The sequence below is a fragment of the Toxorhynchites rutilus genome, chromosome 2 (genome assembly GCF_029784135.1).
Source record: "Toxorhynchites rutilus septentrionalis strain SRP chromosome 2, ASM2978413v1, whole genome shotgun sequence".
Lineage (NCBI taxonomy): Eukaryota > Metazoa > Arthropoda > Insecta > Diptera > Culicidae > Toxorhynchites > Toxorhynchites rutilus.
In genome coordinates, this window is record NC_073745.1 from 311,496,678 (window position 1) to 311,523,632 (window position 26,955).

Sequence of the window (26,955 nt, forward strand, 5' to 3'; positions counted from 1 at the left end):
AATTGATCGGGGGGAAAGAGAGAGATAGACACAAAATGAACCTTCCTACATTAGCTGCTTTCAGCGGTTGGTTTTGGTTCCGTCGTTCCGAGCATTGATTAATGGTTCCGTCTCGATGGTAAAAAAATTACGAATATGATTAAGAGGGAAGACCCATCGAATGGCCATCACTCGTTCGAGGAGCGGTGACAGAAGTAAACAAAAATAAAATGGAATTCGTTGCGGTTCTTATCAGTGCCTACGGCACGAGGCGCATGAAAGAAGATTGATATGTCACACCAATATAACACCAACTTGAGCAAGTTTTCCACTATCTATCTACACCAGCAGAAAAAAAAGAATAGGAACTTACCGATTTTTTCCTCCGCCGCAACGCCCTCGTCCTCGTCCAGCTTGGTACAGCAGTCGGCCTTCTCCGTGGATTCATTTTCCTGCTTCTCGTCTTCGGTGTGAATCGGAGAAGATGGTCCGGAGGAAGCACTCGCTCCCGGGCTCGGCGAGGAGCTGATGGCGTGAGCTGGTGACGTTAGGCCACTGGTACCGCTATCCTTTTCCGTCGATTGCCTCCGGAGCCCTCCCAGTTCGGGATATTTGAACGCTTTGCTCACCACTGGCGGCTCATCCAGCGTGGTTTCGAGTGATTTCTTCCGGACGCCTTTCTCGGGAGGTTCGTCAGATTTGTTCCGAACCGGGGCCACCGGCGGCAAGGCGGCTGGTACCGATGGTGGAGGTTCAGCCTGCCGGGGAGGTGATTTCAGCTTCTCGGGGCTGATCTTCGTGGGACTGAGTGAGGCAGGATCGGTTGCGTGAGGAGGAACTGCCGGAGGAATTTTGGTTGGCGAAGGGAATGATCCCTGGCGAATGTTGCGTGGTCCCTTCTCCGGGGGAGGGGGAGGCGGTGTGTGTCTTTTCGGAGGACTAGGAGGAGGCTCGGTTGGCGACGGAAGCCTGTGTGAAGTAATAGCCGGAGCAGCAGGGGCGTGTTGCATCTCTGTTGCACCACGCTGGCTGCCGAATTCTTTGGATGATTGCACATGGCATGTGTTGCCATTTGTGGTGATCGTGGTGACTGTGGAAACGCTACCACCATTTGCGCTAGCTCCAGTTCCGCCCATAATCCCGGTACCGGGCACTGTTCGGATAATGTCACATCGATTAAAATCGCTGCTCCCCTTCGATGTCCGTGTCTTGGAGAAATGTGACGTCCAGTTTTTCTGCTTCTCAATCAGTTCCCTCGAGTTGAACTTTCGTTCTGGTTTCTCCGGTTTCTCTGGCTTCTCGGACTTCAGCCGAGATTGATTCAGTATCCTGTTGGAATCCACCTTCCCGATACCGTTGCTTATCGGATGGTGTCTTCGCTTCGGAGAAGGAGATCGATCCTGCTCGGAGCCGACCTCCGAGAGGTTGTCCTCCTTGCTGCTGGAATGTGACATCTTAATACTAAACGGTGGCGGCCTGTTGACCCGTCCTTCGCCGAGCTTTTCGAACAGTGCACGTGCGTTATTGAAACGAGCTGCGTGTGATTCGGTTCGCACCACTGTTGCCGTTGGGGAGGGCTGACCAGCGAGCTCCTTCGGTGGCTCCTGATGCGTTAGCTCCACTGGCTTTCGCTGGAATAGATTTGCTATCTGGGATACCTTAGGCCCGGGCGGAGGCCCATGAGATGTGGCCGACTTGTCCATCCTGTGGAACGCTTGCCCCGACTGGAGACACCTGTAATAATTAGAAAACGTAAAAAAAACAAACCGTTAGATAACGCTTGATTTACTCGGTACGTCATTGCTGATAACAATCCTAACCATTTTGAAAATCACACTTTTTAAAACACAACGTCGCAAAATATGGAAATATGGCCCAATGAATGGACGATTTTGGGAAATCACACGGTCCCACTTAGCCCCAATGTAATACACCAATTTACACCTCCGGACGAGACAAAAAATGTTCAGCAGCAACACTTCAGCTACAACTCTGAATGAGGTTTTATCAACTGCTGGCCACACAACGACGACGGCGACGCTGCTGTATCAGCGCTTCGGTCATTCTAGGCGACGACTACCGCGAGGTGATCGACACGCAGGGAAATGCCGTGACAAAAACAAAAACAAACCACCACCGAAGAAGATGGGTGGGGTGTGCGCGGCAGCAGAGTGTGTGAAACAAAAATCCACGTGCCCTTGGGTCGAATAATGGTTGTGCGCCTCGACCGAATATTGTTCGTCGGCTGGCTAGCTAGAGGCAAACAAGATAGTGGTCCCATCACGACCACAAACGCGCGGCGACGGTTTGCGGAGCTGATAAGATATGATGCGATTCGAATGTGGGTTTCGCTTTTTCTCTTGTCCAGATGAGCACGCAGCGCAGTCAGGGAGGGTATACACGGAAGATGCATTGGAGTACAACTGTGTGATTATTTGAGCTCGTGTGTATAAATCATTCATATTCGATGGTTCATGGAGAATGCCGAGTATCATCATTCTGTTGCGGTTATTGAACGGTTGATCCGGTATTTTCTGTATCTATTACAGAAACGAAAAGATCAACTCGGGGGGATTTTATTGTAACATTGATTATTATCACAGTGGTTATATAAATTTTATCAAAAATAAATCCATTATGTTTCAATAAACGACATAAATAGGCTGTTCTTCACGTTGTATAGGTGCCATCGGGTTATCCTAGGTGGCGTTCGAAAGACGCAATTTCGGACTAAGCACAGGAAAATCCAAATAATTTTGTGATTTCTTACTTTCTTGTTCCAGTGCGTGTCAAGGGAGGACACAAACGAAGAGGAAATAAGACATATCTTGCAGTTTCACTTCGATAAAGGTAAAAATGCAAACCAGGTGACTAAAAATGTGAATTGTGTTTATGGTTCTGATGATAAAAAAGTCGCTTCTACGGATCGATTAATCAATTAATACTCATGCGATAGAGAGATGTATAAAGTATGTTCATACCTAATTTGAAACAAAAAGATTCAGTAGAACTTTAATAGTTTCCAGAAAATCACGTTTGATGTATTGAGTCATCTACATACTAGATTTGATACTGTGTCACTTAAATGGCTATATTCCACTAAATAATTATAGAATTAAATTCAAATATCTAAACTTCCGTGATATGAAGAAAAAATATTTCCTTTTTTCAAATTTCTAGACTAGAATTAACCGAGAGCATGCTTTGATCGGTGAGCTCCCAAAATCTTAAGAGAACGATATGGAAGTCGGATCACTGCTGCCTGCACTTCGTTTTCCGTCTCATCTGCAAAGAAAACGCACTCCGAATGTCAAATTGGATGTTCGGGTCATGACAAGCTGAACTGAGCGAGAGAGAACTTTGATACTTTCCCTCTCGATGCATATGCCGGTTGCGATTTGTGCACAAAACGAGTGAAAAGAGTAACTCAATAACCGACCTACATTCAGACTAGCATCGATTCAGTGAAGAATCCAGAGCAACATAGAAAACGTATTTATTTTAGAAAGGGAAACGATCCATCGTTAGTCGCGGTTTGTATCAGATGGCGATCATTTCACTACATGATTAATCGTGAATCGTTCATGAATACGGGGTTTCTCAAAAACATATTTTGATGCCTAATGTCTTAAAATTGAAGCATGAAACGCATGAAACGTCGAGATTAGAGATTTATTGGCATCTCCATTATTTTTTTTTTGTGGAAAAAATGATGTTTTGGCATTCGATCGTTTTTCTTTATCAACCCACCTGTACTCGCGTGCAAAATCATAACACATATACTCGCGCACGGTGTCACAGACCGAAAATTGAACTTCTCTGTAATGTTGCCGTTGTGTATTTTTCAGGTTTTATTGACATTTATTTGAAGAAGAGGGTATGATTGAATGAAACAACTCCAAAAAATATGTTTTCTTCGTCTTTATTATGTTTTAATAGTCATCTAATTCAGTCTCCTCACAATAGAGTAATGTTTGATACTCTAACACAAATAACGAAATTCGAATTTTTCACTATTATTAATCAAAAGTAAGCAACGTTCATGAAAGTAGAAAGAGCTATAAAAAACATAAAAACGTATTAATCGATTGTGGTTTCATTGGAGCAAAAATCAGAACATAGCATAATTCCGTGCTCGTGCGTGTTTTTCGGGTCTTTTATCGAAGAGAAGAATGTACAGGGTTTTCCATTTCGGGCTTCCGAAAGCATACATCCCTGCGCTGACAACCGTTTGACAAAGCTGTCAACCAAAGCGTCATATCCTTAGTTGAATGTCTGCCATTTTACAATATGGATCGTTTTAGCATCGCACGTGTTAATTTTGTTAAATTATACTATAAAAATGATGAAAAACCGGCAAATGTTTTTTGAGCATTACGGACGGATTTTGGTCGTCATTGACGGCCTACAGAGCACACAATCGCTAATGTAGTGCGTAAATTCGAACAAACTGGATCCGTGGCGGATATTGTGAAACCTGTGCATCATCTTAATGTGCGTTCGGCCGAAAATATTGCTGCTGTTGCTGCCAGTGTGGAGGATGACCCGAATGTTTCGATTCCACGGCGTGCTCAGCAATTGGGCTTGTCAAACACATCATTGTGGCGAATTTTGCATTTGGACTTACACCTACATCCATATAAAGTCCAACTGGTACAAAAATTAGAGCGTGGTGACGATGGAATGCGTCGGGCATACGTCGATTGGGTGAACGAACAACAGCAGCAAAATGCTGAATTTTCGCATCAAATTTTCTTCAGCGATGAGGCACATTTCGAGCTCGGTGGCTTTGTGAACACCCAAAATTTCCGTATATGGGGCTCAGAAAATCCACACGTGATTGTTGAGGCCATTGCATCCGCCAAAAGTCACTGTTTGGTGCGCATTATGGTCTGGTGGAGTCATCGGGCCGTATTTCTTTGAAAATGAGGACGGCGAGACGGTAACTGTGAATGGTGAGCGCTATGGCCTTAACGATTTTTTTTTTGCCACAAATTGAAGATATGGATACAGATGACATGTGGTATCAGCAGGATGGCGCCACGTGCCACACAACACGACCGAACATAGCCATATTGCGAACGAAATTTGAGGGTCGCATAATTTCGCGTTTTGGTGATGCCAATTGGCCGTCCAGATCATGCGATTTGAACCCGCTAGACTTTTTTTGTGGGGTTATGCGAAAGACCGTGTCTATGCCAACTCTCCGCAAACTCTTGAACATTTGAAAGACAACATTCGTGAAGTTATGACCGAATTACCGCCCCATATGTGCCGAAAAGTCATCGAAAATTACCTGTTCCGGATCAAGGTGTGCGAGGAAGCCCTAGGTGGACATTTGAATGATGTTGTATTTCACACATAATGGCATAAACCAAACTTTAATTTGAAATATAAATAAATAAAAGTTTCATCGAAATTCGAATTCTAAGTGTGTTTTATTTCAATTTACTTTCGGAATTTAAAGTTGGAAAACCCTGTATAACGACCTTCTAGATAATTACCAGGTGATAGAGGTTCTACATATTTCTAATATCCTTTGTCTCTGTTTTCTTGGTAAACAACGAATTAATGCTTTTTTTTTAGATGGGGCATAAAAAGGTGATAAAAAAATTTCTAGCAACTTCCTTTTATTTTTCTTGTTTTCTTGTCGATATTGTCCATTATAAAAAAATATCCCGAAACTGTAACTGTTAAAAATTACCAGCTACCGACCAGTTTATAGTTTACTGTTTACAATTCTTCCACAAGTGAAATTCTATCACTTATGTGTATATGTATGACCATTATATTCAGCGAATAACTATACGAAAGTCAAACATTTATATTTAGCTTATGAACGTATGAATCTAACGACGAATATATCGACGAATAGTTAATATATGGATCCGTTCAATCCAGTTACAAAAAGGACTGAAATCAAATAAGAATAGTCCGGTAATGATCATATGCATTATATTCAATAAATATTCCACGTCACTAACATTAATTTATACATTTCATTCAACAATAATCTAGAATATGAAAAACAGGAAGTGGGTTATATATATGGTATAACCGCAAGGGTGACGTAGGACTATCGTTGATTTAGAGATCATTTGTTTGAAGTTGAATCTAAATCCATCCTGAATGAATGAATAAATAAATATTTGGGTGACTTCAAAAACGAGAGTGTTACTTTGAAGACTCAAGGTTTTATGCATCCAATATTGGATACAAAAAACCTTGTTCTGAAGAATAATCTTCAGAAGCTTTCCTGTTAACTGCACTTGATTGACAAATCACAAAACCAAATGCATGTGGTCGCAGTATTATATGGATAGAAAACATTAAAATAAACTCGCTTGAATGTAATTTTCAATTCCAAGGGGAACTGGCAGATTATTTTTCAGCAACGATCATTTCTTTCCAGGTTTCTTCTCGATAACCAGCAAACGAAAAGAGTTGCGCGCGTGTATGTGTGTGTGTGTGTGGCGGCTGCTTCTATGTCTTCCCGAGGAACCGTATTTCGATGCTGATACTCTCTTGGTCACCTTCTCTTCTCCTTCTAATCGATCGGCTTTTCTGCGTTTCCTCACAGTTAAAACAAACTGATTGCATTTCAGGTCAGGTCAAGCCAGGTAATGAATACCTCGATCCCTCGCCGTTCAGCTCGTTCAGTAACGATGTTGTCTTGTCGATGTCCTCAGGCGTCGTGCACAAATTACGTAACGCAAAAATCCCGATTTTGAACCTCCCCCCCCTTTCGTAACGCAATTTCCTATCTCTAATAAACAGAAAGTAACGCAACATCTAACCCCTCCCCCCTTATCGCGTTACGTAATTTGTGCACGACGCCTCACGAAAAATGAATGGGTTTCACCACCAGAATATCATTTCAGTATGCTTTTCGTGCGTGATTGAATCGAGAGAAGGTGTGGTTTACGATGGCAATTTGGAAGGCAAACTAGAGGAGAATGAACTCTCTGAGTATGAAAATTTTGGCGACTGAGCAATAATCGATTGAAAATTATATAATTTTGGCGATACGAAACATTTTCCGTTTTTCATGTTATGCATCCATTATTGGATACGAAAATATCCTACTGATGGGAAAGAATAATCTTCAGAAGCTCTCCAGCTAATGACACTTGATTGAAAAATTACGAAATCAAATGTATTTGGTCGCTGTGTTCGCCATATAATTAGAAAACATTAAAATAAACTCTTTCGCATGGATGTATTCTTCAATTCCCAGGGAACTGGCAGATTATTTTTCAGCAACGATTAGATCTTTCCGGAATTTTCTCGATGCTGTATGGCATCCAAACGAAAATTCTCGTTTCAGTTTGGCCTGCAAAAAACTTTTCTGAACTCTAATCCATCAAATTTGGAGCCCTGAAAAGGGCCGTTGATTATATGCTAAGCTAATATAGCACCCTCTCCTTGGATTCGACGGGCCAGCTGAATGTCCTTAGACATGATGTGACGCGTTTTACGTGGATAGCACACAAATTTGTATCTTCGAATTAGCCTCCTGCAGCGTCATAACCGCGGAACTTTGGAAGCGCAAGTCGGTTTTGAAGTCCTGAGCAATTCCACGATCCAAAAGCTGCAAAGGTAGCTTGCGGATCAACAATTCGGTCGACTTCCGATAGCGATGAATTTCACGCAAAGTTCCCGGTCGATAGCGATGTGGCTTCTTCACCTATCCTGCGGCTGGTGCGCTTATCCGAGCTGCTTTCGTGTGCCTTACCACTGAAAGACTAACCTGCTATCTGCTTGGTCCCAAACAAACGAGTCGTCACGGTGCGAGAGTAGAGTAAGAAATGAACGAAAGCAAAGGAAGCGTCATTTTATAACCTGTTTTCGAAGCTATCATTAAGCTATTGAAACAATTTTCCGACTCAATAAATAGCAATCATATAACTCTTGGACATTTTATCTTTTGTATGAAATGATTATCACTGTTCCGTTGATCCGAAGCAGAATGAATCACGCTTAAAGAAGGAATGGATTTTCTTGGAATTTACTCAGCAAAAATAATGCCCTTTCCCAACACTTAAAAACGACAAACGGTAAACAGTTTCATCAAAGTGATTTCTTCGATATGGGGATATATTCACTACATCATGTCATGTATTTCATATTCTTCATTATGAAATCCATATCCATGGCACCTATCGGTATCGAATTATCATCGACACCACGATTTTCGCCAAATGCTCCTTTCAGTTCGGCCTGTAAAAAACTTTTCTGAACTCTAATCCATCAAATTTGAATAAAATAAGGCACACGAAGTCAGCTCGGATAAGCGCACCAGTAGCAGGATAAGTGGAGAAGCCACATCGCTATCGACCGGGAACTTTGCGTGAAATTCATCACTATCAGAAGTCGACCGAATTGCTGATCCGCAGCTACCTTTGCAGCATTTGGATCGTAGAATTGCTCAGGACTTCAAAACCGACTTGCGCTTCCAAAGTTCCGCGGCTATGACGCTGCAGGAGGCTTATTCGAAGATACCAATTTGTGTGCTATCCATGCAAAACGCGTCACATCATGCCCAAGGACATCCAGCTGGCCCATCGTATCCGAGGAGAGCGTGCTATATTAGCTTAGCATATAATCAACGGCCCTTTTCAGGGCCCCAAATTTGATGGATTAGAGTACAGAAAAGTTTTTTACAGGCCGAACTGAAAGGAGCATTTAGCGAAAATCGTGGTTTCGATAATAATTCGTTACCGATAGGTGCCATGGATATGGATTTCTTAATGAAGAATATGAAATACATGACATGATGTAGTGAATATATCCGAAGAAATCACTTTGGTGAAACTGCATTATAAAATTATTTGTGTACGAATGCCGCAATCGATAGTCGACTCTAATTTGCGCTGGGTAATTTCCTCGGAGGACTCGATTCCTCCTTTGAACATTAATAATCTCTTTCTGGCAAAACGGTGTGGTATGAATCACATTATTTGAATGATAGAATGAAGAAGTTTTCTGCCAATTTCCTTCAACCTCCTTTGAGAAATTGTTAAGTAAACATTGTTTGCCAGTGCGCGTAGAGCGGGAATTCCTAAAGATTCATTGCACCTCTAATAAATTGCCGAAAGACGTGGTCTTACGTTGATCGCACTTGATTAAAAAAATCCAAAACGAAATGTATTTGGTCGCAGCATTATATGAGTAGAAAGCAAATAATCGCTCGAAAATGACTTGATTTTCGCGATGTGAAACATTTTCCGTTTTTCATGTTATGCATCCAATATTGGATACGAAAATTTCCACTGATGGGGAAAAAAATATTCAGAAGCTTTCCTGTTAATTGCGATTGATTGAAAAATAACAAAACCAAATGTATTTGGTTGCAGGGATATATGTATAGAAAACATTAAAATAAACTCTTTCGCGTGAATGTATTTTTCAATTCCCAGGGGAACTGGCAGATTATTTTTCAGCAACGATGATAGCAACGAGAATTCCGCGCGTGTATGTGTGTGTGTGTGTGTGTGGCGGCTGCTCCGATGTTTCAAGCGGAACCGTGGCATCACTCTCCTCCTGATGGATTCCCTTTTGGCCTTAGGTGCACAAACAGGCTCTTGGTGAAACCGTTCATCAGCGTTTTCATGATAAACGAAATTAGCTTCACAACAACATGCTCCAATCGCTGTTCAATCATAACTGAGTGGGTTTACGAGCGGCGCTCGCTTATATACCGATTGGTGATTTCAATAGCCTGTTTTGAAAGCAATTTTAAGACCATTGAAACAAGTTTTTGGATGAAAAAGTAACAAGTATATGACGCGTAGACATTTTATCTTTCAAATGAGGTGTTTATCATACCATTTCGTTCAGTTGTTTAAGAGCTATTAACGCTCAAAATCTCGGTCTCCAGCGTAACGCTTTCGTTCTCGAAACTTTGGTTTTACACCCCGGTATAGAAATGAAAGACGTAGTCCTACGTCAAAAAGGCACTTGTCCTATACTCGCGTTGGTGTGTCAGACCGAAAGTGTTAAAAAAGTGGCACACATCCCCTTTGTACCAACACATGCGATACGCTAAACGATAACGAACGACGAATAACGAAGCTAGAGAGAATCGCAAAGTCGTAGTGTTGATATTTTCTGAGAAATGAGCGAACTATTGATTTCTTTTTTTGCGTGAGCGTTTAATCTGAATGGTCTTTGAAATGAATCTGGAATGAATCTTAATCTGAGGGATGAAATGAACACCTAACCACAGAACATGTAGGGAAAATGAAAGATTTCGAATGCTTATAACTCGAACATTTCGTAATGGATCCGAAAGATATTTGCATCAATTGATAGGAAATATTTCTACCCATCTATCACAATTAACCCTCTACAACCCAACCCCGCCTTTGGATGGGCCTCAAGAATTTTCTTTTCAAATGATTCAGACATTATTTTCAATGTTCACTTCCACCTCTTTAGAAGTTGGGGTATTTCTGTTCTCACCGAAATGTGTTCCCTAACACAGCCAGGTCGAGGTGTGATCTGGGGTGATTTTGGTCGGTTTACAAAAAAACTCAAATTTCGACGTTTGCGACACTAGTCCCAGAGAGTCGAATTTTGACAAAAAAAATTCGAGATGACAGTAGATCTCGACGTTTCATGCATTTTTTTGTCTTTATTTAAAAGACTTTCAGCCGAAGGCTGGTTCGTCTCTGCTTCCATGCAATTTGAAGACACAGTGAAGTCAATGACTTTTCAACAAAAACTAACCACTGTGAGAATAATCGTAACTATCCACCCTGTGAATAATTCGTTCCAAGCGAAATATGAAAAAGAAGCCACCATATAAATATTGGACCCACTCTAGACAACCTAATCTAGGTCAACATCAGTTTCTAGTTTCTACAGTATGGTCGTATTATTTTTTGCTTCCGAATGCATTCTTTTATGCAACGCATAAAAGTGAAGCAGTGGATAATTATTACGAATTGTATTTGCGAAACATTTATTTTTCAGTTAGTGAGCAGAACCGCTTCGGAGGACGAGATGTGAATGAAAGATGGTCAACTGCATTGCAATTCTGATCGATCCGAGAGGAGATTCGATGGAAAGATACTTTGCGTTGGTTTTCATACCGTTAGCAGAGTTTTTGCGTGTTTGGAAATTGAGCAAGCATTTTTTATTTTATGCGTTCTTAATGATTAATGATGGTGGGGGTACAAATATAGAATTTACTGTGGATGCAGTGCGCGTGTCTCTAAGATTATTATTAAGAACATTAGCAAAAAAACACTATAATTTCTATAAACGGTCAGCTTATGTATTATTCTGGTGAGAACAAGACTGAATCATGAATCAACCATCTTTAGCTATGGATTTAGGATTGTTTTTTGGGCTTATTGGTGACTTTTTACGATCGATCATTCAATTTTCGCGAATTCGTGCATTGTTTTCGGGTGGCACCAAAATGCAACGCATCTCAAGTCGGATACTAAGAATGTACTTTTCAGCGGTGAGCGCTGCCTCGGTTGAAAACTGAAGTCAAATGGAGGTAAAAATTTGATCCGCTGACGTTTGCTATCACCTCCACCGATACCACACAGCCGATTCAGTTCGGCTTTTCTGTTACCATTCTGCGAAAGGTGCTGCTTAGTAGAATTTGTGGATTATTTCTTTTTCGAAAGACGTTTTTGAGAGCATTGTAGATGATATTTTATGAGAAGGTAAAGCAAATCTACTTGGATATTCAACTTTCTAGGGTCTAGAATGGAAACCGGATGCAAACTCGGGATAGCCCCGACAGTATATTCGTAAACTATCGTATTGACAGATAATTTTGCCGTGTTTTTTTCTGTACCGTAGCAGAATTCATAGTATCTAGTAGAGAGTAGTCTAGTAGTAAGTTATAGGGTTCGATTCCCGATCATGCAAGGATCTTCCCGGGTTGGAAATTTGCATGACATAGCTTGGGATTATATTTTTTTCGGTTTCCAACTTTCACTTAGTATCCTTATGGTAGTCAACCAGTAGTGCACCCGTGGCCAGGGTTACCATATCTACAGAATAATCTGTATTTATACAGATTTTTCAGTCTTTTCGAAACCAAGAATCTGTAGATACAGATTACAGAATTTTTAGGTTTCCATACATATTTATAGATTTTTCAAAATAACGATCCAATATAAGTTATGGCTTGATCACAATAATATTTTTTCCCAACTCACCAATTTTTGTTCATACAGCATTCGAGTCAGTCTGAATGAGAGTCATTTTGGCATTCATGTGTAGAGTGTAATACTGCTTTCTCATGTTCAATCTAAGGCGAAAACATGCCAAAGTCAGGTCATCAGCTAGCTTTACAATAAATAAATATCACTGTTTATCTTTTTCCTACTAAAAGACAGTAAATGCGAATTTTTACGTGGATACCATCAACATCACCAAATTCATAATATCTATGCCAACTAATGGTACTGAAGCTAAGATTATGCTTCAAAATCTTTATATTGAGATTTCGAATTCCTTATATATAAGATTTTGAAGCATAATCAAGGTTTTTCCCATGTAAGTATAACTCATCATCAAAGGAACGGCTGATCAGATTTGAGTCGTCTATATATTGTTGTGTCTGTCTCCACTCAAATTAGAATGATAGAACGCTTTGAAGAATATTTTAAAAAAGGAAACCTTGAAAAAAATGGGTTACGCATATGTACTGCAGTAAAAAGTGAAATCGAAATTGTTTCGAAATCGCATTTGTTCTACAATGATAAGTTTGTCGGATTGAAGTTAATTTATTCAATTGGAATTAATGTTGAGGACATTGATATTTATGTTTCGCCATTTCGTAAATATTAATGGATTTTCAGGTGGAAAATGAAAATGAATCACCAAAATGTGGTTACCAAATTCGAGTAAAGATTGTCCGATTTGAGCTGAGATCCCTCCGTAGATCAATGTAACGGTGAGAAAATTTGTTTTTTTTTGAAAATTTTGAAGGATAAAGGAAAAAAATTGGAAAAAAAACTGAGCAATTTGAAACTGCTCTCGAGCTTGGTAATCTGATAGAGTTTATTGCAAATTATGGATTGATATTTATTATCTATTATATAATTTTAGACTTTGAAACTCATTCGTGTTTAGCAGTGCCAGTTGAAAGATTGATCAATTAACTTTCTGGAATTCAAGCCACGAGCGTCTGCTTTCTGAAAGAACGTGAATGTTCAGTAGAATTCATATCAAAAAATCAATTTTGGGCAGAACAAAGTTAGCCGGGTCAGCTAAATGAACTTATAAATTTAACCCTTTGACTTCGAATAGTCTTAAATTTCGACATGTATGTCGTACTGATCGCAATTATTTTTATTTGAAGAAGCAGTGATGTATAACTTTGTAAGGTGAACAAAATTCCTTTATTTTTGTAAATTTCTGATAAGTATTTACTGAACAATGTTTTTATGTATATGAATAAAAAATATTTGCTATAATTCTTTTTCGCGTGCTATCTGTCGCATGTATCACCGAAAAAAATAGTTTGTCGCCTTTCGCCTTTTATCTTTCTGTTTGAACATACAAAACAATGCTGTTTACATCCATACAGTACCGCAATACATGGAGTTTTCCATTAATCCTTTCCCCGAGCACAATTTTTGTTTATACTGAGTATCGTTATCTATTATTCATAGTAGCACCGTTTTGATTTGTGAATAAGTTCACAAGACATAAAAATTCGTTTAGAAAAAGTGTGAACTGATACATTGTTGCATAAATTTCAATATAAGTATACTTCTTGCAGATTAGTATTGCAGACAAATGACTGCAAAGAGTTAATACAGATTTCGATACAGATTTTCTGAGAAAAAACACAGATAAAAAGATTTTTTGAGACCAAAAACACAGATTTTATTATGGCAACCCTGCCCGTGGCCGAGTGGTTAGCGTCTCACATTATCATGCCGGGTGTTCGGGTTCGATTCCCGTTCTGGTCGGGGGATTTTTCGTCGAAGAAATTTCTTCCGACTTGCACTGTGGTCACGCGTATTCTAAAGCTTGGCCCTCGGAATACATTCAAGGCGTGTTATTTGGCTTAAGAAATTTCAACTATGTATTAATAAATGACGCTAGTTAATGCATACGTTGACACGGCAAAAGTTCCACAGGGAACGTTAACGCCATTTAAGAGATAGTCAACCAGAACTAGTCCGTTTTTTGCGTAGTGGTTTATCATGTGCATTGTTAAAATTTTAATATTATCTTAATGATAAATCGTCCTCCTCAAAACTTTGTAGGGGTATGAGGGAGGACCATTATCATCAAAAGAACAATGTTGAAGTGTCGCTCTAGACAACGAGCAATCAATAAGTTAATGCTTAGGATGAGAATTTATTTAAAAATATAATTTCTCTGCTGCTGCGAATAGTTTTTTCCCACATCACAATGTGTGATCTTTTATTAAAAAAATGCTGTAGAAAAGTTTCCACATTTATGTATTTTATTGGGTTTTTTTCAATTGTTAGGTTATGTTATTGAAACACCTTCGTACATAATTGTAGCTAATAAATTAGCCTAAAAAATACCATATGGTTGCTTCCCAAAGACATTACAAATTATCAAAGATATAGTTCGACTTTTCGAACAGCTGGTCGTAGATTATATATTTTGATGCAGGATTACGTCTAACAGAACTATATTAGAAATATATTAAATAAAATTAATATTAAATAAAAATCTAAACACTGAACATGCAGAAAAAAAGAATGTTTTGATGGCTTACAACTCGGACATTTTTTAATAAATCGCAAAGATGTTTGCACCATTTGATAAGAAATATTTCTACGCACCTATCACAATGAATAACATTTTATCTTTCTTGAGATAAACAATTGAATAGTTGCGAAATGTCGAGCATTATACAAACGTGCTAAGTGCCAGATTTTGATTGGTCCAATTTGTGCTCCTCAAATGGTACGGATCAAAAGGAGCAACCAGAGTATCCGTGCAATATAATTTGAATACAAGCGAAACATTGCATCGTAAGCCATACCCATTTGAGATTCTATCGCCAGTCAAATCGAATAAATTTCGCAGTTGCTTTCGGAGAAGAAAAACTAATTTTTAACCGAAATCGGAGCAGAGCTCATACGTTCCAGCATAATCACGAATATCATCATCAGCAGCGGATAGCAGTAACAGCGGCCAACGAGTTTCAATTTTCCTGCCATCCAACGGACATCCGTCACCCATCGCTTTCGTGTAATCGATCCAGCACACAGCGATGAGACCGATGCACAATTGTCTGTGGTTGTCATCAGTTTGTCTAGAAGAGAGCATTGGCAAAATAAGGACATAAATTTCAACATCACGAGGACAAGAATGAATCCATCGGCGCTTTTCACTAAAGAATTGTGAAACTGATTTTTGTTTGCTTGGGTAGAATTTTGTGTTAATTTAGGAGTGTTTTTGAGCTTATTGATGGTTGGAAACATTCTGATCAATCATTTTTCGGGAATTTGTGTATTTTTTTCGAATCAAAAGTGACGCCAAAGTAAAGACAAAAACATTGTAAATCGGATGGGAAGAAGAAATTCTCCAAACGTAAGATGTGTTTGTCGATAGAAAACTGAGGTGAAAATTTGTTCCATTGTGATTACCTTAGTTACCGCCAATAATAGTTTTGGAATTTTTTGTTGCCGTTCTGCGAAAGATACAGACTAGTATATCTTGTGTTTTGACGTAGGACTACGTCTTATATTGAGGGTGCCAAATCGGAAAACAGATCACGTTTTTATGAAATAAAGTTAACGTTAATAACTATTTTCACTGTGAACGAATTCTCATGATTAGCATACCAATCGAATCGGAAATTCTCTAAGATTTGTTTGATATTCTATACATTACAATTCGCTAATCTCTAAACGGTTTAAATTCATGAAAACTGGAAGAACTTCCTTTTTTTTCCATACATTTGTTCTGTTGATTTGTGTGCTAACCCTACCCGTATTTCGAATGCTTATAACTTGAACATTTCTTTACAGTTCGGAAAGATGTTTGCATCAAATGATAGGAAAAATTTCTACGCGTCTATCACAATTTATAAAATATTATTTTTCATGAGATGAATAATTAGAAACTGTAAAATGTCAATCGTTATTTGAACGCCCTAACTTCCAAGTTTTGATTGGCCCGATTTACAGTTTAAGAATCAATGTACCTGTGGAAATCCGCTTTGCAAATAAACATGCAAGTCGGAGGCATTTTTGTTCCCACAGAGCTGTGTTTCCCTAACACGGACTTCAAAATCAATGTGTCTGGGGGAATCCGCTTTGCAAATACATACAAGTCGGGGGTATTTTTTGGTGTTGAGTACTTTTGTACTCGTTTGTCGTTGTGCAGACCGGAGTATGTTTCCCTAAAACGTACTTTTTAACTGAGAAGCCTGGGAAAATCATTTCAGATACTAGAGGTAAATGAACTTTCGCGGTTCGAGAACTACGTAAACATGAGATGTGCAATAATTTCAAAGGGAAATGTAAAATACAATGATCGTTTGACAATTCTTCCGTTCAAATATTTTGGTAGTCCTAGGCATGATGCCTATGATCAAACGTAAAAGGACGTTCATCAAATTTATTTGTAACGAAGAACATAATCTATTACAAAAATTTCGATGCATTCTAAAATAATACTCGAAGTGGTAAATAAGTGGATTGCATAATATAATTGCGTAGTTCTACGTCGAAATTATGCGGTCGTGTCCTAGATACAACCCCTTACAATTTTTTTGGGAATTATGGTTTTGAGAGCGTTGGATATGTTATTGTGTTGACAGGTACAGAAAAACTACTCAGACATTTTAATGAAGGCGAGCTGGTGTAGTGGTTAACATCCGTACATCTCACGTACAAGTTCACGAGCTTAGTTCTCACTCCCGACATTCTTTCTCCGAAATGGAAGTAAAGTCGTGGTTGGAGTGACGAACTAGCCAAAAGGTTGAAAGTCACTATAATGCAGAAAAAATGCACATCGATAACAATCGATGGATGTGCATTATCGATGTTTGCATGGATGTGCATTATCGACAGAAAATAGTGCTATCTACCACTTGAGAGTGTTTACAATAATAGTGACGTCAGATTTAACAATCTCTATAAAATTGCGTTGAGAGTCTTCAATTGAAAGGTTACAGTTCGCTGCAGAAATCCGAACCGCTAACATCACTCTTCGAGCAAGATGAACAACAGTCCATGTGTTATATTACTGCAGATCATATCAATCTTAGTCATCAGGTGCCATAACACAGCTGGGAAGAATCCCTGCAACAGCGCGCTTGGATGTATCTCAAATTTTGAGTGCCCAATCGACGAGCATTGGGCACCTGGTGCATCTTCCGACGGGTGCTGTCCCGGTTGTGTGAAGGGATTGGGACTCGACCAAATAGGCTGCGACGGAAACAATCCCTGTGCCCCCGGACTGACGTGTGCGAAGGGGGGAATTTGTAAATTAAATATAGGTGAGTGAATCACAATAGTTTTCGCAACCATCAAATTGTTACAATTTCCACCACAGAGGATTGCCTCTCCACGAAGCACCTGTCGTCAAAGGTATCTTGGAAGCCTGACTGTGATGCGTCGAGCGGGAAGTTCCGGTCCAAACAGTGCCGTGGCGATGCCGTTTCGGGTCGTTGTTTCTGCTACTCGGCTACCGGCAGGCGAATCTTCGGCTGGGAGTGGCGCGGCAAGGCCTCGGATATGACGTGCGCTTGCAGCCGGCTCCGTGCCGATCTCGAGGCCACAGGAAGACGTGACGTAACTCTCCACTGCACCGCAAATGGCAACTTCGAGGAGCTACAGTGTGACGATGGACTCTGTTGGTGTGTCGAACCGAAAGCTGGTAGAGCGTGGCCAAACTCTCCCGTTGTTCCGCTGTCACTGTGGAAGCATCTGCCCTGCTGTGAGTCGAGTGTTCATTGGTGTTATAGCATGTAAGATGAATTGAATGTTTCTTTGTCGTTGACAGACAATGGCACCCTACATGGAGACCAGTACCTGAGGCGTTGTGAAAGTGCATCTTACGCACAGGAGATCGTCCGGGGCAGATTTGTTCTCCAGGGACATGTGAACGTGAGCCATACCGACATCGCATGCGACTACGATGGCAGCTACGGGAAATACGAAGTCGAGGGTGGCTTGTGAGTGTTTATACACACTATCATAAAATAATAGCACTATTAACTCAGTTGAGACTAACAATAATTTCAGCGCATATTGCACGTGGCGTGATGGAGAACGGATATCACCGTTCCAAGTGAACGCTTTGAAACTAAAACTAATGACCTGCAGTAAGTATTCGAGATACTTAGCTCTCCACGGAATCGCCTTAAAGTATGCTTCCCACGAGGGCGCATATTGTGAACTGGGGGCAGTCGGTCGGTCATGTTTATGGGGTAATACTTTCCCCCCTACTACCACACTTCGCTTCGCAAACATAAATATTAGAGAAGCCGTCATCGGAAAACATAAAAAAGCAGCAGCGAGCGAGAGAAAATTAGTGAGAGGAAGAGAAATGTATGTTTTAGTTGGTTATTTCATCACATCTCTTCTTCTGCCGCGGTTCGATTCGTTGTTTGTTTTACTTGTGTCATGACTTCTGAGTGTCTGCCCTGGGGCATGTTGACATGTTGAGCGGTGTGGGTGTTACATAAGCATACGTTTGTGATGATTTTTATAAAAACAAAAAAAATCCTGTTTGGCTTGAAGATGTTTCTCATATTATTGCAATATAACTTAGAAAATGAAAACCATATTTATATTTACTCCTAACGGCTAGATTGTGCCCGCGATCAAAAAACCTTCATCGGCGCCGACTTACAGTTCGTGCTCGAGTGCGAGGGAAACGGAAACTATCAGATGCTCCAGAGCCGGAATGGGAATTTATTTTGCATTGATCGTGATGGGTTCGAGGTGGCCAACAATGTTGAAGCGGAGGAGGATTGCTCTGCGCATATGTTCGGTTGACGACGTGGATTTGTGTGTATTATTGAAGTGTATTCTAATGAAATAAAAATCTAATGGACAAAAAACCATGTCGAACTTTATCCCACCCAAATTTGTTCTTCTGAATGAAATACTTTTGTAACGATTTTTTCTAAATGTACATCTACGATTGATTTCAGACGACGTCATTCGAATTTCTATTAGTAGTTGAGTGAAGCACTTATATTATCGAATTGAATAAATTATCGAATAGAAAAAAAATATTTTTTTATTTACTCGGTAAATGAATCACATATTAGGTCAATTAATTTATCTTCTCAAAAAGTAAATTAATTGACCTAATATGTTTCGTCTGTTTTGCTGTTATTATAAAAGATTAGGACTTACCAACAAGCGAACACACCACATTAGTTGATTCACGATAAACCTTGTTCTGTTGCACAGTTTCGGTTGAATCAGGATAGCACAGTCATGCTCGTAATACTCGAAAACGGCAGTTTTTGGACGTATCCCGGACATACATATAATCAGCCAGTATCAGTCATCTGTTATTTATCAATGGCAGAGGCTTTGTGATATGACAAAACTATGCTATCAATGCTCGCAGTACACTAAAACCCCGTATAAACATTTTATTGCGTTGATCGTTTGAATAGTTTTCGAGTATATAAATAACAGACAGACAGTTAAACTATATAGCGGAAACGCGGTTAAAATGAATAGGGTTGGTGAAATGAACCGGTGCTCAAATTCCGATAATTCAACTAAAAACCAATCGATACTTCTTGATTATCCTATTCTTAGAACATATGTTATTTAAGATACCCTGTTATGCATGAAACTGTCAAATGAAAAAAAAAAATGGTAACGGGTTGTGCCTAAGACACGACTGCATATTTTCGACGTAGAACTATGCAATTATATTATGCAATCCACTTGTTTGCCACTTTTTTTTAAAGTTTTAATGTCAACATTATTGTTCGAAAATATTTACATATTCAGTTCACTTCTAAATAAAATTCTAAACTAGCGATGTCCATTATTCCGCTAGCCTCATCAATGAAATCAGCATATTTAACGAAGTTACTCAATAATTCATTTCTTTTTCTATGATTGATATGTTGCAATGATGGTCTCAATAGGTCCTCGCAAGATAGTTGTTGTCATCCCCCTAATGTTTCTGTCATTTTGCGCTGCATTCTTGCCCAAACTGCCGCAACTCGATGACACTCGCTCAATTTGTGCACTAACGTCTCCTCAACTGCCTAATAATGTACACAGCTGGCTTCACTTCGAATATTATTTTAGAATACATCGAAATTCTTGTAATAGATTATGTTCTTCGTTATAAATAAATATGATGAACGTCCTTTTACGTTTGATATGATGCCTAGGACTACCAAAATATGTGAACGGAAGAATTGTCAAACGATCATTATATTTTACATTTCCCTCTGAAATTATCGCACATCTCATGTTTACCTAGTTCTCGAACCGCGAAAGTTTATTTACCACTAGTATCTGAAATGACGATTTTCCCAGGCTTCTCAATTTAAAAGTACGTTTTAGGAAAACATATTCCGGTCTGCACAACGACAAGTAAGTACAAAAGTACTCAACACCAAAAACACCCCCGACTTCCATGTATTTGCAAAGCGGATTCCCCCAGGCACATTAATTTGGAAGCCCGTGTTAGGAAAACACAGCTCGGTGGGAAAAAAATATCCCCGACTTGCATGTTTCGACAAAGCGGATTCCCCCAGGCACATTGATTCTGGAGTCCGAAGTACAGCTCGGTGAGAACGAAACTACCCCCGACTTGCATGTATATTTTCAAAGCGGATTTGCACAGGTACATCGATTTTGAAGTCTGTGTTGGGGAAACCGTAAATCTGGCCAATCAAAACTTGGCAGTTAGGGCGTTTAGATAATGCTTGACATGTTACAGTTATTCAATTGTTCATCTCATGAAAAATAACATTTTAGAAATTGTGATAGATGCGTAGAAATATTTTCTATCAATTGATGCAAACATCTTTCCGATCTGTTAAGAAATGTTCGAGTTATAAGCATTCGAAATACAGGTAGGGTTAGCCCACAAATCGGCAGAACAAATGTATGAGAAAAAAGGAAGTTCTTCCAGTTTTCATGAATTTAAACCGTTTAGAGATTGTAATGTATAGCATATCAAACAAATCTTAGAAAATTTCCGATTCGATTGGTATGCGAATCGTCTGAATTCGTTCACAGTGCAAAAACAGGAAGTGGGTTATATCTATGGTATAACCGCAATGGTGACGTAGGACTATCGTTGATTTAGAGATCATTTGTTTGAAGTTGAATCTGAATTCATTCTGAATGAATGAATATTTGGGGGACTTCGAAAACGAGAGCGTTACGTTGGAGGCACAAGGTTTTATGCATCCAATATTGGATACGGAAATATCCTACTGATGGGGAAGAATAATCTTCAGAAGCTATCCTGTTAATTGCAATTGATTGAAAAATCACAAAACCAAATGTATTTGGTCACAGAGTTACATGGATAGAACACAATCAAATAAACTCTTTCACATAAATGTATTTTTAAATTCCCAGAGGAACTGGCAGATTATTTTCCGGATCTTTCTCGATGCTGAATGGCATCCAAACGGAAAGAATTCCGTGCGTGTATGTGTGTGTGTAGCGGCTGCTTCGATGGTCACCTTCTCTTCTCCTGAAGGATCGGCTTCTTTGTGCTCCCTCACAGTTTCAAACAAACTGCTTGCGTTTCAGGGCAGATCTCGATCCTTCGCCGTCCAGCACCCTCAGCAACGATGTTGTCTTGTCGATGTTCTCACGAAAAATGAATGCATCTCACCACCAGAATATCGCTTAAGTATGCTTTTTGTGCGTGATTGAATCGAGAGAAGGCGTGGTTTACGATGGCAATTTGGAAGGCAAACTAGAGGGAACTCTCTGAGCTCGGAACTTTCGGCAACTGAGCAATAATCGATTGCGGGCGCATACAATATTGGATACGGAAATATCCTACTGATGGGGAAGAATAATCTTCAGAAGCTATTCTGTTAATTGCGATTGATTGAAAAATCACAAAACCAAATGTATTTGGTCACAGTGTTACATGGATAGAAAACGTTAAAATAAACTCTTTCACATGAATGTAATTTCAAATTCCCAGAGGAACTGGCAGATTATTTTCAGTAACGATTAGATATTTCCACATTTTCCTCGATACTGGAAGCCCCCCAGTGGTTAATGCTAACTCGATAACCATCTGTTAATAGCACTTGATTGAAACATATTTGGTCACAGTGTTACATGGATAGAAAACATTCAAATAAACTCTTTCACATGAATGTATTTTTAAATTCCCAGAGGAACTGGCAGATTATTTTCCGGATCTTTCTCGATGCTGAATGGCATCCAAACGGAAAGAATTCCGCGCGTGTATGTGCGTTTGTGTGTGTAGCGGCTGCTTCGAGATCTTCCCGGGAACCGTTTGTGGCATCACTCTCCTCCTGATGGATTCCCTTCTGGCCTAGGTGCACAAACAGGCTCTTGGTGACACCGTCCATTCGCGCTTTCATGATAAACGAAGAGCTTCACCACAACAGCGACAACATGCTCCAATCGCTGTTCAATTAGAACTGAGTGGATTTCCGAGCGGCGCTCGCTTATATACCGATTGGTGATTTCAATAGCCTGTTTTGAAAGCAATTTTAAGACTATTGAAACAAGTTTTTGGATCAGAAAGTAACAAGTATAGAACGCGTAGACATTTTATCTTTCGAATGAAGTGTTTATCATACCATTTCGTTCAGTTGTTTAGGAGCTATTAACGCTCAAAATCTCGGTCTCCGGCGTAACGCTTTCGTTTTCGAAACTTTGATTTTACACCCCGGTATAGAAATGCAAGACGTAGTCCTACGTCAAAAGGTTATTAGCGTTAACTTGATTTCATAAAAAAGTGACCTGTTTTCTGATTTGGCACCCTTCCTGAAAGACGTAGTTCTACGTCAAAACAGAAATTTCCCTCAGGTAGCCATTCGGATGTAGTTTTGCGTGGAGTTTCCCGTGAAATTTAAGTTATTCGACCTGATATCTTCGACAAGTTATCAGTTTGGACGACTGTTCACATATTCGATTAGAGGTAAACAGATATTTTATTGATTTCAGCGATTAATTCGCATTCGAAATTATTTTGTTGTGTGGGGCAAAATTAGCCACCAACAGATAACGATAACTTACAATGTTATGTTATCACATGTTGCGTTGCCCATGTTGCCCTTCAAGGTGTTAATTTTGAGACTTTGACCCTGGAAAAATATGCCATCCCAAACAAAACCAAACCTCAATATGTGAATCGTTAATTGTTTCTTACTACGTTTTTGTACGTTTGTTAGTTTATGATAGTTGTAGACCCCTCCCTCCTCCAAAAGGGGGTGGAGGGCTGCCATATAAATAAAACACAAATCTCTGCATAACTCGAGAAATAATCAAGCATACTAAACAAAATTTGGCATGTGGAGGTTCTAGGGTGCTGCCAATGTTTTATATGGTAGTAATACAGTCCTCCCCCTCTCTAAGAAGGGGCTGCCATATAAATGAAACACAATTTTCTGTATAACTCGAAAACTAATCATGCAAATGGAGTCGAATTTGACATGTGGAGGATTTAGGGGGCAATAATTGTTTCTAGGGGGGTTTGACAATCCTTCCCCCTCTCTAAAGGGGAAGGGGGCTGAATAAATTGAGAACTAATCAAGCGAATCAAACTTGACATATAGAGGTTTTAAGGATCGATAAACGTTTCTATGGTGGTTCGACACTCCTCCCCCTTTCTTAGGGGAAGGGGGCTGTCATACAAATAAATTACAAACTTCTGCATAACTCGAGAACTAATCGAGCAAATGAAGCCAAATTTGGGATGCAAGAGTTTTTGGGTACGAGAAATACGACGAGTATGACACCCCTCCCTCTTCTGGAATAGAGAGAATAATATTAAAATAAAAATATTACACATATTTCAATCAAACAGGACAATTGAAAATTTTCGGAAAACTCTGAAAAAAAATGGGAAATTTCGGAAAATTTTATTCCAATATGTTCTACAATTACATAGTGACAAGCGTTGTTATTCCATTTGATATTTGCGCTAACGAAAATGATCTTTGTTCGAAAGTGGAAATGGATTTCTATGGAATAAAACGCACTCCTATATCTTCTTCTATCTATATAAATGAAAATGGATCGCCGAATGTGTTGATAAGAGCAAAACTAGAGGAAGGAATTGTCTGATTTAGAACTGTCTTTATTCTAGCATATTTCCTGTATCAAACATTTATTTCATGTAACGGAAAAACATGTTACTGCCAAGTGGTTGAAAAATCTTGAGCGAAAATTGTGTCTGAAAATAATCTGATATAATAATGACGAATTTTGGTAGAAGATCAATCAATGAACAGCTCTGCGATTGGACCCATGAACGTGTGTTTAGTAAGAAAACGTGTTTGAAGGTATTGATAACAAAAAATAATTTTTGGGTCGAAGTTTGACGGGTCAGCTAGTCATTTTATAAAAGGCTAACATCAAAGCCACTTGCCGAGGCTTCTTAGCCACTAGCAAAAAAACAAGTTACTATTACACTGAACACATATTTGATTGGTAAAAAAGTTATTTTTCATTCATAAATTTATTTCAAAAGTGTGTTTATTCTGTCTGAAAATCCATCACCATTTTCAATTCCTTGAACGAGGACGAACACTACAAAGATGGCTCAAATCGGACGATCGGTTCGCAAAGGATGCCATGTTTGGCAATTTTGGTGGACAAACATTTTTGCTAAATTGACTTTTCAGAGAAAAAAATGGATATGTTGTGTAACAAACTTTCATTTTTTAAAAATCTCATATAAAAGCAAGGATTTCTTTTTTCTCAACGCCTCATTTTTGGCTCAACATTTCCGTCCAAAAGTGAACTTTTGGGATGCAGTTTACCTTTTTTTAATGTCACAAATATTTTTAAAAAATATTAAGGTAAATGATTTTGGTTTGTCCAGTCGAAAATATGATCATGGTTTGTCCACTTTTTGAATGCTCTAGTTCAGCGCACCTGTTTCAAATCAGGTATTCAAATGTTTCCGAACATATAAATGAAATAATCTTTTTCATAATTTACAGTAGTTTTACAGTATATTTTTACAGATTCACATGTTTTAAAGGTTTAAGAAATTCACCTTCCATTGGTGTCAATGCGACCCTCATTTGAGCTAACTTTCAATCAAATCCAGATGATTATTTGGTACGTATTCAGACATTTTCTGGATTATAGCACTCACAAATATTGTAAACATAGTGTTTGCACACCATTTGTATCAGATTTATATATCTAAATCATGTAACTAATGCATCTCGATGACCTAAATTCTAATCATGCATTGTCTGATGCGCTGATGTTGGTTTGTCCACATGGTTACTATTTTGTCTCATATTCCGAACAGTCTCAAATTCCGAACACTTCATTTTTAAATGTAAATTTACTGAACTTTTATGTTATGTATAATTGAATGATGAAAACACAGACATTATTTGAGGTATAGGCGTCATTTTGACATCATTTACAGGTATCGAAACAGCCTATAACTTATAATATTACACATTTGCAAAAAACAGTCAAACATTTGTGACAGTCAAAACCAACGATAAAATGTTTGCGTTAGCAAATTCCGTAAAAAACAAGCATCTTTCATTTTTCAGTTTTCGTAGTTGTTTCAACTATTTTGTTTCTTGTTTTCATGTGAAGTGCTAGAGAATGTATTAACCTTCAATAAATGGGTGAAAAAAATGATATTTTATGCAGAAATCTTCATTAAAATTAATATTGAAGTAGTGTTCGGAATATGAATCAAGTTTCTACGCATGATTCAAATTCCGAACACTTCATTTTCAAATGTAAATTTATTGAACTTAAATGTTATAAATAATTGAATAATCATAACCCTGGAATTCTTTGGGTTATAGGCTTTATTTGACCATCATTTACAGGTATCGATACAGCCTATAATGTATAATATTGGGCATTTGCAAAAAAAGTGTCAGTCAAAACCAATGATAAAATGTTTACGTTAGCAAATTCTGTAAAAAACAAGCATCGTCAATTTTTCAGTTTTTGTAGTTTTCTCAATTATTTTGTTTGTTGTTTTCATGTTAAGTGCTAGAAATGGTAAGAATCTACAATAAATGGATGAAAAAATGATATTTTATGCAGGAATCTTTATTAAAATTAGTTTTGAAATATGAATCAAGTTTCTACGCTTGATTCGAATTGCGAACACTTCATTTTTAAATGTGAATTTACTGAACTTTAATGTTATAAATAATTTAATTTTCAAAACTCTGACTTTCTTTGGGTTATAGACTTCATTTAAACATCGTTTACAGGTATCAATACCGATATAGCGCCCTTGGTCCCAAAACCATGTAAACTAAAAGGAACAAATACAATCAATAATTACAAAAACAAAATCCATTTTTGCGAGCATAACATTTTTCCAAAGAAGACTAGCTAACTGACTTTAATTTGATATATCGATCATATGAATCGGTCCAGTAGTTTAAAAGTTATGATTTTTTTTTTAAATTGCATTTTCGCTGTTCGGAATTTGAGACAAAAGTGATTAAACAGATAAAAAGTTTTTCACCATGAATATGCATTTGTAATTTTTAAATTTAATTTTATTGTAGTCAAATGAAAAAGAAGGCTTCTATTATATCCAAAAATCAAATTAATTTCGTTACCATTTTGAGTAATGAGACACTGTTGAATTTGATGGCCAGCTTAAGTATTTGGAATATGAGACAAAACGATACTGTGGCAGCCGCTTGACGCGCTGCAGTTTGTTTATGTTTGTTTATGGCGTCCTTCGTGCATAGCAGAAATTTAGTTTCAAGTCACTTACTAGTTGACTCTGAAAAAGAAAAAAAACAAGCTGAAAGTGGAAAGAGGGTGAAAGACCCTAAAA

The 26,955-nt window shown here is 38.6% G+C and overlaps 2 protein-coding genes across 9 annotated transcripts in view; one reads left to right on the plus strand and one right to left on the minus strand.

Annotated features, from left to right (window-relative positions):
• Positions 1–26,955, minus strand: part of LOC129769897 (neurabin-1) — a 117,119-nt gene that overhangs the window by 65,101 nt on the left and 25,063 nt on the right. For 5 of the 6 annotated variants that reach the window (XM_055772419.1, XM_055772421.1, XM_055772423.1 and 2 more), the window contains exon 2: positions 353–1,713. In XM_055772419.1, the coding sequence (XP_055628394.1) occupies positions 353–1,682 (1,330 nt within the window). In that variant the 5' untranslated portion in view covers positions 1,683–1,713. Of the gene's footprint in view, positions 1–352; positions 1,714–1,799; positions 1,994–26,955 lie in introns of those variants that run through there. The other variant, XM_055772420.1, reaches the window with a different exon arrangement.
• On the plus strand, positions 17,131–19,029 carry LOC129769900 (equistatin-like). Of its 3 annotated transcripts, none has more exons than XM_055772433.1 (5): positions 17,131–17,449; positions 17,506–17,889; positions 17,956–18,127; positions 18,198–18,277; positions 18,766–19,029. In XM_055772433.1, exons 1-5 carry the CDS (start codon positions 17,170–17,172, stop codon positions 18,951–18,953), a joined length of 1,104 nt encoding a protein of 367 aa, XP_055628408.1. In that variant the 5' UTR covers positions 17,131–17,169; the 3' UTR covers positions 18,954–19,029. The 3 variants fall into 3 exon arrangements, with proteins under 3 accessions (XP_055628408.1, XP_055628407.1, XP_055628409.1); XM_055772432.1 differs by having other exon boundaries at positions 18,198–18,503; positions 18,766–19,007; XM_055772434.1 differs by having other exon boundaries at positions 18,761–18,892.

Bases quoted from the DNA above. Each gene is read 5' to 3' on its own strand.
- LOC129769900 (XM_055772432.1), top strand. From the start codon at position 17,170: ATGAACAACAGTCCATGTGTTATATTACTGCAGATCATATCAATCTTA. The intron at 17,450-17,505 runs GTGAGTGAATCA...TTTCCACCACAG, and splicing joins AATTTGTAAATTAAATATAG to AGGATTGCCTCTCCACGAAG. The intron at 18,504-18,765 runs GTATGTTTTAGT...CCTAACGGCTAG, and splicing joins TTAGTGAGAGGAAGAGAAAT to ATTGTGCCCGCGATCAAAAA.